The sequence below is a fragment of the Telopea speciosissima genome, chromosome 10 (genome assembly GCF_018873765.1).
Source record: "Telopea speciosissima isolate NSW1024214 ecotype Mountain lineage chromosome 10, Tspe_v1, whole genome shotgun sequence".
Classification (NCBI taxonomy): Eukaryota; Viridiplantae; Streptophyta; class Magnoliopsida; order Proteales; family Proteaceae; genus Telopea; species Telopea speciosissima.
Window position 1 is genome coordinate 60,485,036 of NC_057925.1, and position 14,786 is coordinate 60,499,821.

Consider the following 14,786-nt stretch of genomic DNA (forward strand, 5'->3'; position numbering starts at 1 on the left):
TCTTTTAATATGAAGTCAAAAATACCCTTTCTCATCCAACCAAGTGAATGAGTGATCAACTCTTGTTAGGGTTTGAAAAATTGAATACAGCCAATATGATACCGATATTAATATGTATCGGATATAGCCAATATGATACCAATACTTAAGTGAACACGTTCCATCTTCGTTCAATACCGATACATATTGGATGCAACCAATATGATACTGATACCTAAGTCGACACATTCCGGCCATGCAAAATGACCATCTCCAACCAGGGTTTCAAAAAATTAGTGAATTGGATCGGAAGTTGTCCGATTCATATCAGAATCAGAGATTCCCTTGATTTCTGCCATTCAGGCCGATTATAGGATTATTCAGACCGATCTGAATCGGGAATCCCTGATTCCCATCATCGAATGTAAATGGATATTCGTAAATCCGTATTCGATCCGCGTTCGTATCCGTTTACGAGAATCCGAATCCGTCCGAAACTAATCGGATACGAATATGATAATCCCCCTATCCGATCGATTATTATCCGATTCGTTTAGCAGTCTGACGGTAATAAAATATCTGAAATATAACTTTGTGTTTGTCTATCCTTTTAAGTTACCTTATTGGATTTTGTTATCTTATTTTTATAAATTTATAAGTTAAGATAATGTGATTCTTTTTCTAGATTTGCCATTGGTTTATATATATTGTTTTATGCAATGTGATACATGGAATTACATATCTATTAAAAAATCAAAAGTAAAAAATGTAAAAGAATAAAAGACTAAGAAGAGTAGAAGAAATAATAGTTACTGAACTCTCAAGTTTCAATCCTAACCCTCTCATAAAAATGGTAAATATATCAACGAATAGTCAAAAAATCGTATTCGATCGGTATTCATATCCATTTAGGAGAACATGTATTCAAAAAATCACTAATCGAAAATTATCCGAATCCGTCCAAAAACCGATAGGTTATTATTCGAATCCGTCCAAAAACCGATAGGTTATTATTCGAATCCGTCCGAATATAATCGGATATTAATATGATAATGCCACTATCCGACCGAATTCGTTCCGCTTACATCCCTATCGATTCTTGATTTTAAACCCTGCCTCCCACGCTACACTATCATCAAGAAAACTCTTTCAAAACAATTTAACGGGAGAAATATGGAAGGACTTAAGGAGGGAGGGCTCTCATTGAACGAGGAGTACTGGAGTAGTATTATCATTTATATCCAAAAAAAAAAATTGTATTATCATATATAAATTTTCCCCCACAAAAAAAAAAGGAGCTCCCAGCGAGGATCGAACTCGCGACCTTTCGCTTACGAAGCGAACGCACTACCACTATGCTATGGAAGCTTTTGTTCCTAATTACAAAATTTTTTACTTTGATTTTGTCATTCTGCCCCCTGGAAGGTCTGAATGACTTCGGTTCTGGAATCTGCACTCCCAATAAAACGTTGGACAGGTTTGGATTAGGTTGACTTAACCGCTTACGCCGTGGGTTTTGGTTGGGCCGGATAATCCAATCCGAAGCCAGCCTGATTAAGGAAGGCTTGATTTTGGTCTAATTTGGTTTTTTTTCTTTCTGGTTTTCAGTTTTGTATCGATTTCGGTTTTGTTTGATTAATTCGGTTGGTCTGATTTTCAATCAGTTTCATGATTTGGTTCGATTTGATTCAAATTTGAATTTGGGATTTTTTTGTTAACTATGAAGGAAAGTTTAAGGGGCATTTTGGATATGGACATTAGATAACTAGCAGTGTAGCATCTCACCAATCTGATTCTGGCTTTTTAAACCTTTGGTCTTGATCGTTGAGCATGAAAACTCAACATCACGCACCAAGCCAAACAGGGCCCAAGCCCAGTTACACAGTAAAGCTTGACCTGGTCCAAATTGGCCTGATATGCAGCTTCCATTGGGGCCCACTGTTTCATTTATTTATAACCTTTATCTTGTCTCTGTTTTTGCTGCATTTCCAGGCCTCATTGGATCTTACCCGTTTCAGTGTCCAGTCTATACTCCTTACTTTTACCCGACACAACCCGACCAAATATAAAAATGGCATCTTTACTCATTTAAATAAAAAAATTGCTTGATGCCTTCAAGTCTTCAACCAAACAAAGCCTTGGGTTTGTGACGTTTGTCAGTTTAAACTTTAAAGCACTAGGCCTTGTCATGTGAGGAACACCAGTAGGTGATGAGCAGAGTTTGTACAGTGTACACAAGAAAGAAAGCTTTGAACAAGTCCATAAGGTCATCAATGGTGATTTGGCCAAAACCCAATGGCAATTTAGTAACCTGACCCTTTAAATAGAGAGAGTCATTTGAGCAGGAACACTACCTTTGTACCTTGTACAGAAAAAAATGGTTGGCCCATCATATCTAAAACCTCTCCAATTTCTTAACCATCTCTCTGTGAAGACCCTTTCATTCCCAGACCCAAATTCCATGAAAATCAAAACTCTGATTCACTCTCATATCTTCAGACATTTTTGCAGACTTGTCTGTGCAGTAACCAAAGTCAAGTCCAAGCTCATTCAACTGCTCAAGGAGAACAGACCTGACTACTACATTGAAAGCATCAATAAGAGTATAAAGAACAAGAAGAAGATGAAGAAGCTGTTTGGTTCAATTGAAGCACACTATAGCTGGTGTTCTTCACATGTAAGACCCATGCCTATGCCTGTGACTGAGCCTTCTATGGATGGGTTCAATGCTAGTCATGCCTACTATGATTCAACATGGGACTCAGTTTGTGAAGAAGGAATGGAGTCACAACTATCAGGTTACCTCAATTGGCTTGAAGAAAAGGTCCCTGAGAGTTCAGCAGTTGATTTTGAGGTCGATGAGATTGATCGACTCGCCGCCAAGTTTATTGCGAATTGTCATGAGAAGTTTAGGTTAGAGAAGCAAGAGTCTTACAGGAGATACCAGGAAATGATGGCTAGAAGCATTTGACTGTGTGAGAGGGAATACTCTGTTTCAGAAATTGGTTATAGGTTGGGTTTGATGGGTCATGGAATTGGGTTTTTCTTTACTTCTTTTCATATTATCTTTCCCCTTGATGGCTTTGGAAGAACTGTAGTTATGGGTCACTGGAAAATGCAGATTTTCAAGTACAATTGTTGAATGATCTTCCAAGGCCCTTCAGTGAATTACTTGAACTTAACAATTCTTCTTCTTCTTCAATGACATCAAACATTATAAAATCTTTTCAGTTTACGCATTCTAATCATTTGTTTTCTCAGCTTTTAAGCCATAGAAACTTTAAGCATCATGGTTGTTAACAAATAATGTTGGTGTATGGTGGTTTTCAATTTTGCCCCACAAATCATTTCATGACTTTTTACCTTTTAGTCTCTCTCTCTCTCTCTCACACACACACATATACACAAACACACAAACACAGTGTGCAAAGATTAGAACTCACAGATGCTTATTTAATCACAAAGTTATTTCCTTTTTGTTCATATGAAATTCAAATTTGAAACCGAAAAAGGGAACTCTTTAGAATAAGGGAAGTTTGCCAATTGATGATGTCACTCACATAATCAAGGCATGCATTATGAGGTATCATACATACATAAGAGTAACTGCTCCCTCATGTCATCCTTGGTTACATATTTAGGTGATTGGGACCAATAATACATTTATACTTGATCAAGGCATGATCAAATGAGGAAATTGTCTCCATTCTCAGTTTCTTAGTTCAATAATTATCATATGAAGTGGTTGTATAAGCTAAGCAACCCCCCCCCTCCCCTTTAAAACACTCATTGAGTACAATTGTATATGTGAACATGATATCTTGAGATTGTATAAGCAAATCTTGAGGAAGAATCACATGTTACGATTGGATCAAGTAGTTGAAAAATCCCCCTCGGATCAAATATGATTTCTTCAGGGTCTCAAAATTATATGGAGAAAGTTTTTCTTCACCCACGGTGAAGGGTTCACCCACAAATCTAAGGTCATCATTACTCTCCTTATATGTTAAAAATCCAAAATACCCTTCACCGTTCCTGACACCCATCTGAAGTCCAATGATGGTTATAGGTGAAGGAATTCCTACTTCACCGTGGCTTAAGTTTGGAGAAATGTATTAATAATCATCTAAGATGATTTGATTCTTTTAATTTGGGAGGACCCTTAACAAGGAAGGCAGATCCAATGGAATATGATATAAAAAAACTAGAGCCTTTAAGTTGGGTAATAGTTATCCTTTAACTACTGAGAGCAGAAGTTAATCTAGTTATGGAGGGTAGACCAGTCAATAATGCTTTTTGGAAATTGTATGAAGGTGGAGAGACACTAAAGATGCTTCTTTTATTTCTCCCAGTGTTTCTTGTGTGTTTTTTATGTTTTTTACTTTATTCCCAACTTCTTTTGCTGCTTTTATGGGAGAGAAATGAAGCTTTATTAGAAGGCAACAGGGTTCCTTTGGTCTCTTTGTTCCTCATTTATGATTTACTTTATCATAAAGTGACTGAGTGAAGCTTCTTGATAGGGTTTTTATTCTTACCCAGATGGATTTTGGTCTCATCCTTGGTTGGTACTTGCTGTGTCTTTAAAATTTGAAAGTTAAATTTTGACAGAGATGCCAGATGCTACCTTTGGCATCTTATGTTTGAGTTCAGATGGAACCACAAAATTCATACACAATATGCATATAGTACCTGTACTTGGAAACACTCATTTGATGCCTCTACGGACACAGGAGCATATAAAATTACCGTTCTACCCTCTATAAAACAAATTTCACATCTATGTCAATGCCCCTATGTGTGTTCTCGTTGACCCCCATGTTGATGTAGGCGTTATACGACCAGACAACAATCTCTTGCCCATTAATTAATATGTGGTTAATCACTAATGACTTCCTATGTCGCCCTATGTATATGGCTCGACGAGTGCACTCAAATGTGTGGAAGTTTTGAATTAAGGCTTAAGTTTTTCTCCACCCACGGTGAAAAGAGAATCCCTTTACCAATGGTGATGTGATGCTATGATTGGAGTCTAAGTTTATCATTAACTCCCAACTCCCTATTGTTTATGGAAAGACCTTCTTTAGTCCAATCAAAGATTCAAATGGGGTGGATAAAGAGATTAGCTCTTTGCCATGTGTAGAGAGAAACCGGGTCTTTTGCTCAGATCACCACCTAAATTTCGGCATTTCTATGGGTGATGAATGATATAAAACGAACATGGGCAGGCCCATTCGGATCGAATCGATCCCATATGGAAACTAGGGTTTATGGGTTTTTTAATCGATTTCCATCGATTTTGGATCGATTCTGATTCGATCCGGATCGGATCCCGATTCCGGGTTTGTAATCCTTGTACCTGGCCTCTGGGATTTCGGCAAATGCCTCCCTTGTCCTCCTTTCTCTCCTTCATCACAAACTCACAAAGCTGCGAATCAGAAGCTCAATGAAGAACTGAAAAGATTGACGTTTAGATATAGTAAAGACTTGGATCTTGTCCATATACCAAGTATCTGAGCTTCAATGGCGTTATTTTAGTTGCTGCACTTGCCGATTCATCGAATCCTACAGGTACTGATTCTATTTTTTTCTTCTCTTCTTGCAAGATTTTGGCACCAAATTCGTCCAAAGACGAAGATCAGAAATTTGGTTGGAATTTTGCACCGTCCACCCCCCACCCCTCTTTTTCCTCAGCTTATGTGGATTACATTTTTCTTTAGATTGGTCGTCTTGATAATAGCGGGAAAGGATTATCTGTTTCGTATTTCTTAAGCGAGGATTTCAATACCTCTTTGTTGTGATTCCTTGATGAACTTTAAAGGATTATAGTCATTATACTGTATTATAAATCTGTAAATAGCTCAATTTTAGGCTTCATTTTTTTGATACTATGGCAAAAATCTGATCCTAAAGTTACACTGGAAGCTTGATCTCCTTTCTATAAATGAAAGCTCAATTGTTAATTGCAGCTATATCCATTATTATGAAATTTGCGTTTTTTAACATGCATGAATGAGAAAATATCAGGAGAGGATTTCTGGATGTAGGAAGCGGAGATTAGTCATGGAGATATAATTTGTACATAAGTACATAATTGGATGTGTTACGGGTAGGATGTCTTGTATTCTGTCGTTAAAAGTTCGTAGGGCCCGAGGGCTTGATGCCCAGAAATTTGTATCTCTCTGTTTCCCAATAAATCTTTGCGATGGGGGGCTGTTAGGGTTACTGGAATTTCTTTGTAAACACAGGCGTGAGGAAGAGAGCTTGTATAGCCCTTTCTTTATTGTTAGTGAAAATTGCTCTCATCTCTTTGTGGACGTAGGCATCTTGCCAAACCACGTAAATCCTTGTGTTGTGGTTGCATCTGATTGTTTCTCCTTTCTGTTAATTGTGTATTCTGGATCATGAATAGGTTTGGTGGGGGATGGGTATGATAAACCCTAGGTTCAAGTTAAACATCCCTCTTACAAGATCCCAAGTAAACCCAAATAAAAAAGCCAATCTTTTCAGATGAAGATCAAACTCTGGCAATCACTCACAAACAATTAGAATAGATAATTCTCAGAATACAGAAGAGATCCAAAGGTTGGATTAAGCACAATTAAAGAATACTCAAATCTGAAACCAAAATTCAGGAAATAGTAGAAAATCAATTACTCAGATCAGCCTCTATTTATGGTCGAGTGACACTGGGATGGATGATTCAATCCCCAAAATCTGGATCAAATCTACTATTCAGATTTAAAGTAATTAAGGAATCTTCAGGTCTGAATTTAAAATAGGACTGAATCAGGAGAATCTCAGGAAATCAGATCAGAAGGTCTTGAATGCCCCAAAAGTTGGTGTAGATCTGATGGTCAGATCTCACACAGATGGGGTCTTAAATTTGACCGAAAATTGCTCTAAAACAGAACATCCGCAGGTAATAAACCAAAATTGTTTTTTTATAGATCAATACCAACAGAACAATAGGATTATTAGTAGATTGTTGAAGGCTGAATTAGCATAAAACAGGGACCCAAACACAGATCAGCTATATCAGTTAAGGAACTAGAACTGCTTACTTGCAGAGAAAACAGAGAATAGAAAGAAGATAGACAACTATGGCTTTCTACCAAGAACAAGGATCAAAATCTCAGTGGCTTCCAAGGATCTCCCACCCTCTACTGAATCTCACAACACTCCATTGAAACAAAGCTCAATTCTATTAATCATAAAATCATATGGAGCCAATGGATCTTACAAGCTATTTATAAGAAAATAAATAACAATCCTAATCTGACTAGGAAAGTAATATCCTAATTCCTAATAGCAACATAACTCAAATAGGAAACATATTTCTGAAAGGAAATAGCTCAGGCACAGGTGTGAGAGTTTAAAACAGACTAGATAACTAAAAGTAAAAGACTAACTGAACTAATGAACTAAATCCTGTAGTCCTATCCTTCTACCCATATTTTAGTCTCATTGCAATGAAAACACATGGGGTAGGCCCAAAACATACATAACCAAACCTAAGGCTTATTTCTAATAAAATAAGCCCATTTATGTGATTTATCTGCATCAAGGTTCCAGTTTCTAGTGGATGCTTTGATCTGTACGTAGTACATGATGCATCAGAGTTTTACTTACAAAAAATGCTATTGAGAAGTTTTGAAAGAATGAGAACTTGATGTCCTTTCCAGAGATAGTACATTACAGAGCTTCAATTCATACATTATGAAACAGAATTTTGATCTCTGCATAGTACATTGCAGAGCTTCAAATGGCTACTTTTCAGCTTTTATTTTGGTTGTATTTAGTGCTTGGATATTTAATTGGCTCAACCAAAATGCAGGGCTGTCTACATTATTTTTATCATGTGGATGTTCAAGCCATTCACACAGAAGGAGCAGACTGGGTTAGAAGGCCGTACAATTGATATTGGTAATCTAAAGGTTCATGTCCGGAATGCTATCGCTGAAGGGGGGTTTTCTTGTGTTTACCTTGCCCAAGATGTTGTTAATTTGTCGAAGCAGTATGCGTTGAAGCACATCATTTGTAATGATGAGGAATCCCTGGAGTTGGTGATGAAGGAGATCTCAGTGATGAAATTGCTCAAAGGACATCCAAATGTTGTTGCTCTTCATGCTCATACAATCTTGGATATGGGGAGGACAAGGGAAGCTCTTCTTGTTATGGAAGTTTGTGAGAAATCTCTGGTCAATGTACTTGAGAACAGAGGAGCAGGGTATTTTGAGGAGAAACAGATTCTTTCAATTTTCAGGGATGTGTGCAATGCTGTATTTGCAATGCACTGCCAATCCCCGCCCATTGCCCACAGGTAATTATGCTTACTCTCTTAAAAAATAAATAAATAAATAATGATTTCTTCTTTGGCAGCTGATGCTTTGTCAAGTTCCTCTTTGTTGGAGATTTGGCAACACCGAATTTTATCATATTTATGCATCAGAAAGAATACCTGTACATCTTATGCTTTGTGAGAGTGTCTATTCGTTGCCCTTTTCATCACATGCACACACAAGACCTCAGCCTACTACGTTAGATGTTAAGAAGATATTACCCTATTTGGGAGCTTGATGATGTATGCTTATTAATTTTCGATTAACTGTAACGTGGCAGAGTGCTCGGAAAAAACTTCAATACTTATCTAAATCCACTGTTTGTCTAGGTTTCTTCATAATTATTTCATTCATCTTATGCATAAATATTTAGTGAACTGAGAAAGTTAAGAAGGTAGATAAATGCAGTAAGATTCTGGCTTTACTCTTTCTGCTGATGGCTCCTTTGAAGTTTCTTACTTTTAATTTGTTTTGCTGAAAATTATATTTTTACGCGTTTCTCCTCGTTGCATTCTTCAGAGACTTGAAAGCTGAGAATATTCTTTTGGGGCCTGATGGTACATGGAAGTTGTGTGATTTCGGGAGCACATCAACCAATCACCAGCGGTTTGAAAGGCCAGAAGAAATGGGGATAGAAGAAGACAACATCAGGAAGCACACAACACCAGCCTATAGGGCTCCTGAGGTTGAAAGAATAGTCATTCTACTCTGAATAACATAATATGATCCAGATGATTATAATGATCACTCTTATCTCTCTCTTTTTGCTTGATCTCAGATGTGGGATTTATTTCGAAGAGAAGTTATAAATGAGAAGGTAGACATCTGGGTAAGTCAAATATCTTTTAGCAGTAGGAACAATTTCAGTCCCTGGAAACTATAATTTTTGTGGCATAAGCGAGCTAAATTAATTTGATCCATTTGCAGGCTCTTGGATGCCTCATTTACCGGATCTGCTACTTCAAATCTGCATTTGATGGAGAGTCAAAGCTGCAAATTTTAAATGGAAACTACCGCATCCCGGAATTACCAAAATACAGTCCATCCATTACGGACCTAATCCGAGACATGCTTCAAGCATATCCAGATGCCAGACCGGACATCACACAGGCAAGGGCTTTGCTTGATTGGACATTCATCTCCATGAATCTAGGTTAGTTATAGATTGTTGGTGTCTGTGGTAGTCTTAGATACGAATGGAATTGTTCTGCTTGCTGATACTGGGGGGTACTTCCTTGTGGCAGGTTTGGTTTCGTGTTAATGAGCAATTACCTATAGAGTTGCAGAACTCATTACCGGACAGGACTCCAGACATGCATCTGCAAACTGCTCACAGTGATGGTGAGGAAATTTTTCCAAAGATCAGGGAAGCTATAAATGTTGGAATATTACCTACAATTTGCTTGCAGTTCAGGTAGTACTGATGCTTTCTATCATTTCCAGGGAGCATTCCAAATTCTGCAAACAAAGCTCCTCCAATGCCTCGTAGGAGTCCGCCGCCTCCACCTTCATCCCGGGAGCAAGTTCAGAATGTATCACCAGCATCCCTCACATCCAAGGCAGGTGGAGGGGAAGGACAATTGGGTGCATTCTGGTCCACCCACCTTGTTAAAGACTCACTAATTGTGAAGGACCAGGGTAGGTCCACTTCTAATCAAGAAGCAGCTAGCCAAAGCACATCGAAGCATGATCGATGGAGTCCAGAGAATCAACATTGTCCTGAAAACATTAGCCCTTCAAAAGAGCAAAATGTCCAATCACATACCTTACGGAGGAATATGCTTGAAAACTCCGTTAACAGATTTGAAGAGGGTCCTGAGGACTTTGAAATAAGGTTTTCATCAGATGATGTAGATCATGGTTCTGAGAGAACAAAATCATCAGTGTCTGCGAATGTAGCAACTTTCCAGAATGAAGTGTTCAACACCTTTGTAGCTGAATTCGATTCCAAAAAACTTGACTCTTTAAGTAATACTAAGAAATCAAACAAGGAAGAAGCATATGAGGTTGAAGTGGGTAAGCTGAAAGAGCAGTTGAAGCAAGCCAATATCAAGAAAGCTGAAATAACGTCCAAATATGAAAAATTGTCTTCTATTTGCCGTTTTCAACGGCAAGAAATCCAGGAGTTAAAGCAAGCTCTGTCTGTTAGAACTCTGTCATCCAACAACGATGCTCCTAAGAACCGAACTTCTGGAAATTGGCAGTCTTCCACTCCTCCGGTACTTTTTCATATACATGATTCTCCTTGTTATTTTGTTTTCTGGATTAGTCACGAATTTGTATGTTCTAATAGTTATTGTGTTGTGTTAATTCCTACCACAGCAGAGGGAGAATATTGAAGGAACTGTGAGGGAACTCCAGCAAGGGAGTCCAGACTCCAAGCCATGGCAAGCATTCCTCGAGGAGCCCAAGCCTCAGCCTCCTGCTGTGACTTCCAGCTCTCACACTTGTGGTTTTGAAACTGAGAGTTTCAAAGCAATCCCTGACAACTCTCAGATTTCCAGAATTCCTGGTCCGAGGAATAGCTCCCAGGTGTTTAGTGACTCAAAGATTGTGGAAACCAAGACTGCTCATCCTGCTGGGTGGGCGGGTTTCTAGTTGAAGTATTGTGAAAACCTTTGGAGTTATATCACAGTTATCAGTTATCACTAAGCACCCATTTGGTTAGAAATGGTACAGGATTGTTTCCATTATTGCCTTTTTTAGTTATGAGTTATAGGAAGGGAAAGAAGGAAAAAAAAAAATGTGAGAAAGGGACAGTTCTTGAAGAGATCAAGACAACGTAGCGAACAACAAATACCCAGTTCTTGCATGTCCACTTGTTGGAGAAAATGGTTTTGTTATATTAACTCCATCTTATGGGATTCTTGCCCAACCCCTTTTGATTTTTTGGTTCGTTCAGTTTAGCATCCGGATTGACTGTATCGGGTAAATGGGACATGGCTGATGCTGATGCTGATGCTGATACGCCCGTTTCAATACTGTTTTTTAAAATAATGCTCGTGACAATTGTTTAAAATATTGGTATTGCTGGCCGTATTGGTATATAGGCCGATATCGGTGTCAGCACAAATCGGTATTAGGTACTGCCGGTATAAATTACCTAACCATATAAATAACTAATTATTCATTCGTAAATATACAAATAATTAAATATTCATTCCTAAACATATAAATAACCAAATATTCATCCATAAGCATACAAATAAAAATATAAACCAAAGTACTTAAAAGAATAACTCCATTACGTACTAACCATACCAATAAATCCAAAATTAAAAAATCTACGGTATCAACACCAAATATATAATTAAATGCAAGTTAGAAAAGGGTCTTATCGTCTACATCGCCATGCAACCACTACTACAGAGCAACAAATCGTTGGAGAGTCCAACATTAGGAGGGGGGAGGGACCATCAGATACGGGCATGTCCACAATAGGGCACACAGTTATGCGGGCACACCTGCAACCATGCACACAGCGTGGGCGCAACCCAATTATAATCGTTTTGGGAGACCCATCCCAGAACCAACTGTCCTGTTTACTAATCAGAACCAAAATTTAGATTCAAAATCGGACCAATAACTTAATCAATGAGTCGGTTCCTATTTGAGACGGCTGCGCTGGTTGCTCCTTGCCCTCCTTGCCCGCCTCAAGTGATGTGGGCAAAGGGAGGGCCCTTGGAGTGTCATTTGGCAACACTTCCAACCTTTCCCATTACAACGGTTACATTCCTTTTGCTGGTCCATTAAGATCTCTTCATCCATCTTCTTCATCATCTTCACTTCTCTATTTTCATCTTCCATATTCTCTTCTCGACAGCAATTCCTGCTTTTCATCGGCTCCGTTTTTGCTACTTTTTCATTTTGCTTGTCCTTCATCACCACTTTCATGCTTTTTTTATACCTCCCTCTCCCCTGCGTCATGGGAATCATCTCTTCTTCACCATAATTTTCTTCAACTAATGACACATATAAGAGAGATTCAAAAAGTAAAATTTATTATAAAAGAAAGGGAAGAGGGTTCTCCAAAAGACAGTGTGACCCCTGCACCAGCATGGGGGCCAAAGCGAGCTTAACGGCATCAATAGGACGATCATTACCGTCCCTCATGGGGGGCAGAGCGGTTATTTCGCCCCCTCTGTCTGGGCGTAGAGGCCACACTGCCTTTTGGAATTCTTTTTCCCAAAAGAAAGATGTTAGGTATGCATAATTCCATAAATAGGACTAGGACATTAGTCTCATGTATGTTTAGAGATCTTATGTTAATTCAACCTCAAATAATACAAGTGAAATAAAAGAGTTCAAAGACATGACATACCTAGAGAAGGAGGAGGGAAAGTTAACATTGGCATGCCATTGCCTTCGGGATTTGAATAACATATATTCCTATAAGATTGCAAGGGAAACATGTTAAAACTTAGGTCATCATCTTGTGACAAAAAAAAAAAAAGAATGCACCAACAAAGTTAGTCTAAGGTTGTATTTGGTGTGCATCAAGATTTTAAACTCAGAATCAGGGTTGAATCTGTCCCTCCGATTTTAATCTAAATCGGATGAGAATCAGCCAGAATCAGTCCCCAAAAACCCTTAGAATCAGCCCCCTCATAGTTGAAAACCCCAAATCCGATCCTCAAAACCCTAGAATTAGTTGTTCTAAAACGTCCAAAATCAGGATTGGTCACAAACTATTCTAATCCGAATCGGCTGATTCGATCAACCCGATTCTCATTTATGAAATAGTGGTATGCATTCTCAGAACAGACTCACGGTCTAGAATGCATTCTAAAACTCAATTCTTCTTTATTTTCTTGTTTTAGAATGCATTATAGCCCATAAACTATTCCGATAACACATACCAAACACAACATAAGTTCCTGTACTGTTTTAATCTAATTCATTATTAAATGAGTAACGGTAAATGTTGCGTAAAAATACATCCATGCATTTTGAATATGAATGATCTATATCCAAAATTATAATCTTTTTGTGTGTGTGTGTGTGTGTGTGTCGTCATAGATCAAGGTATCAGTATTTCCAATACCTAACACTAATACGATATCGATACAAATTAGGAATATCGGCTAAAAAGCGGTGTGCTTTTTAATTTACGTCGTATCCATATCGTATCACTTCGGTATCCGCAGTGACCAATACAGCCACTGATACCTATATAACCTTGGTATGTGCATGAGAGAGAGAGAGAGAGAGAGAGAGAGAGAGAAGTTTACTTCTGATTTATGCAGATCGGAGTACTACTCTTCTTCTTTCTCCCCCTCTTCTTCCCATCAACAAGATCAGAGTGGACTGAACTGAGGCGCAAACTCATGAACAGATAACAAGCAAACCAAGTAATGCGTCTGTTTTCTTCTACCACAGAGAAACATCTATCACAGTCTTTCTTTTGTTGTGTTGGGACTTCTGTTGATGTCTTCTCATACTTCATTGCAGCAAGAGCTGCAATATTTTTCAAAAACTGTCCTCGGATCCTCATCTATGCTTGAGAAGTTTATATGGTTGAAAATGGAGAAATGTTTAGAGAGACAGAGGGAGGGAATGAAAGATGATTGAACAAATATGGGTGAGAGGGGAGAATAAGGGATGGGCATTTATAGACAAAAACAAAATAATTCCCTTACAATATGAATGGTAGAGGACTCAGTTACCATCCTATCGCCGCACTAATAGCTTATTCCGCATACAGTTTACATATGATATCAAAGCTGTTTTTAGTATTATAAACTTGGGAGAATGTTTTCTGTGTCGCGGCGCAAGCTGAGCCCAGACACATTATGGGTCTGCCACTTAAAGGGGTAGGGTGGTCATTGCATTCACTCCCATGTGCCTAGGTGCAGCCTGCACTGCCGCACAAAGAACAGCTGCGCCCGTCTAAACTTACTTACAACATCAGATAGTGTATCAACACCACACATAGTCAGTCTTTAGCGAGTGTGGTAGATAAGTTATTTCTAGTTTCCATACAATCACTACTACATTTGTTGGATTGATACGAAGAGATTGCGAGGGTGGAGATCGACCAATGTATACACCATCATTTTTATTTTTATTTTTATTTTTATTTTTTTTTGAAATTCTCAATGGATAATAAAACCTAGATGACCACCATTTCAAACTTTTCTAATTTAAAACTAGCGATAAATTTAAATTGACAATAACACGTATACTCCTATCTAGCTTACCTCTTTATAGCCATCCTAACAATGTGCATCAAGGTAACTTCCTCATTCATGAATCGTCCGCGTTAATTCTTCAGATACGCTATTATTTGGATCTTCGATGAATCTAAATATGCCTTTTTAATCATTTTTTTTCTATATAATCGATTAATATAATTAATCAAAGAAATTTCTAAGGTTATCCAAGTTTTAATGACGAGAATATGTAACCCTAAAGTGGGAAACTAGATAAGGATGCATGTCAAGAATTGATGGAGGTAAAGGGGCCTTA

General features: G+C 38.1%; 2 protein-coding genes and 1 non-coding gene across 3 annotated transcripts; 2 read left to right on the forward strand and 1 right to left on the reverse strand.

The window, feature by feature from the left end:
• Positions 1 to 1,275: 1,275 nt before the first annotated feature.
• TRNAT-CGU lies at positions 1,276 to 1,347 on the reverse strand. The gene has a single exon. It is a non-coding gene; the product is annotated as a tRNA-Thr (tRNA).
• A 986-nt stretch (positions 1,348 to 2,333) lies between these two features.
• LOC122642866 lies at positions 2,334 to 2,971 on the forward strand. The gene has a single exon (XM_043836469.1). It carries the CDS (start codon positions 2,357 to 2,359, stop codon positions 2,948 to 2,950), a length of 594 nt encoding a protein of 197 aa, XP_043692404.1. The 5' UTR covers positions 2,334 to 2,356; the 3' UTR covers positions 2,951 to 2,971.
• A 2,537-nt stretch (positions 2,972 to 5,508) lies between these two features.
• LOC122643842 (probable serine/threonine-protein kinase DDB_G0280111) lies at positions 5,509 to 10,916 on the forward strand. The gene is made up of 8 exons (XM_043837417.1): positions 5,509 to 5,547; positions 7,814 to 8,299; positions 8,838 to 9,003; positions 9,097 to 9,147; positions 9,246 to 9,428; positions 9,563 to 9,659; positions 9,762 to 10,537; positions 10,644 to 10,916. The coding sequence occupies exons 2-8, from the start codon at positions 7,836 to 7,838 to the stop codon at positions 10,914 to 10,916; spliced, it is 2,010 nt and encodes a 669-aa protein (XP_043693352.1). The 5' UTR covers positions 5,509 to 5,547; positions 7,814 to 7,835.
• The last annotated feature ends 3,870 nt before the right edge of the window (positions 10,917 to 14,786 follow it).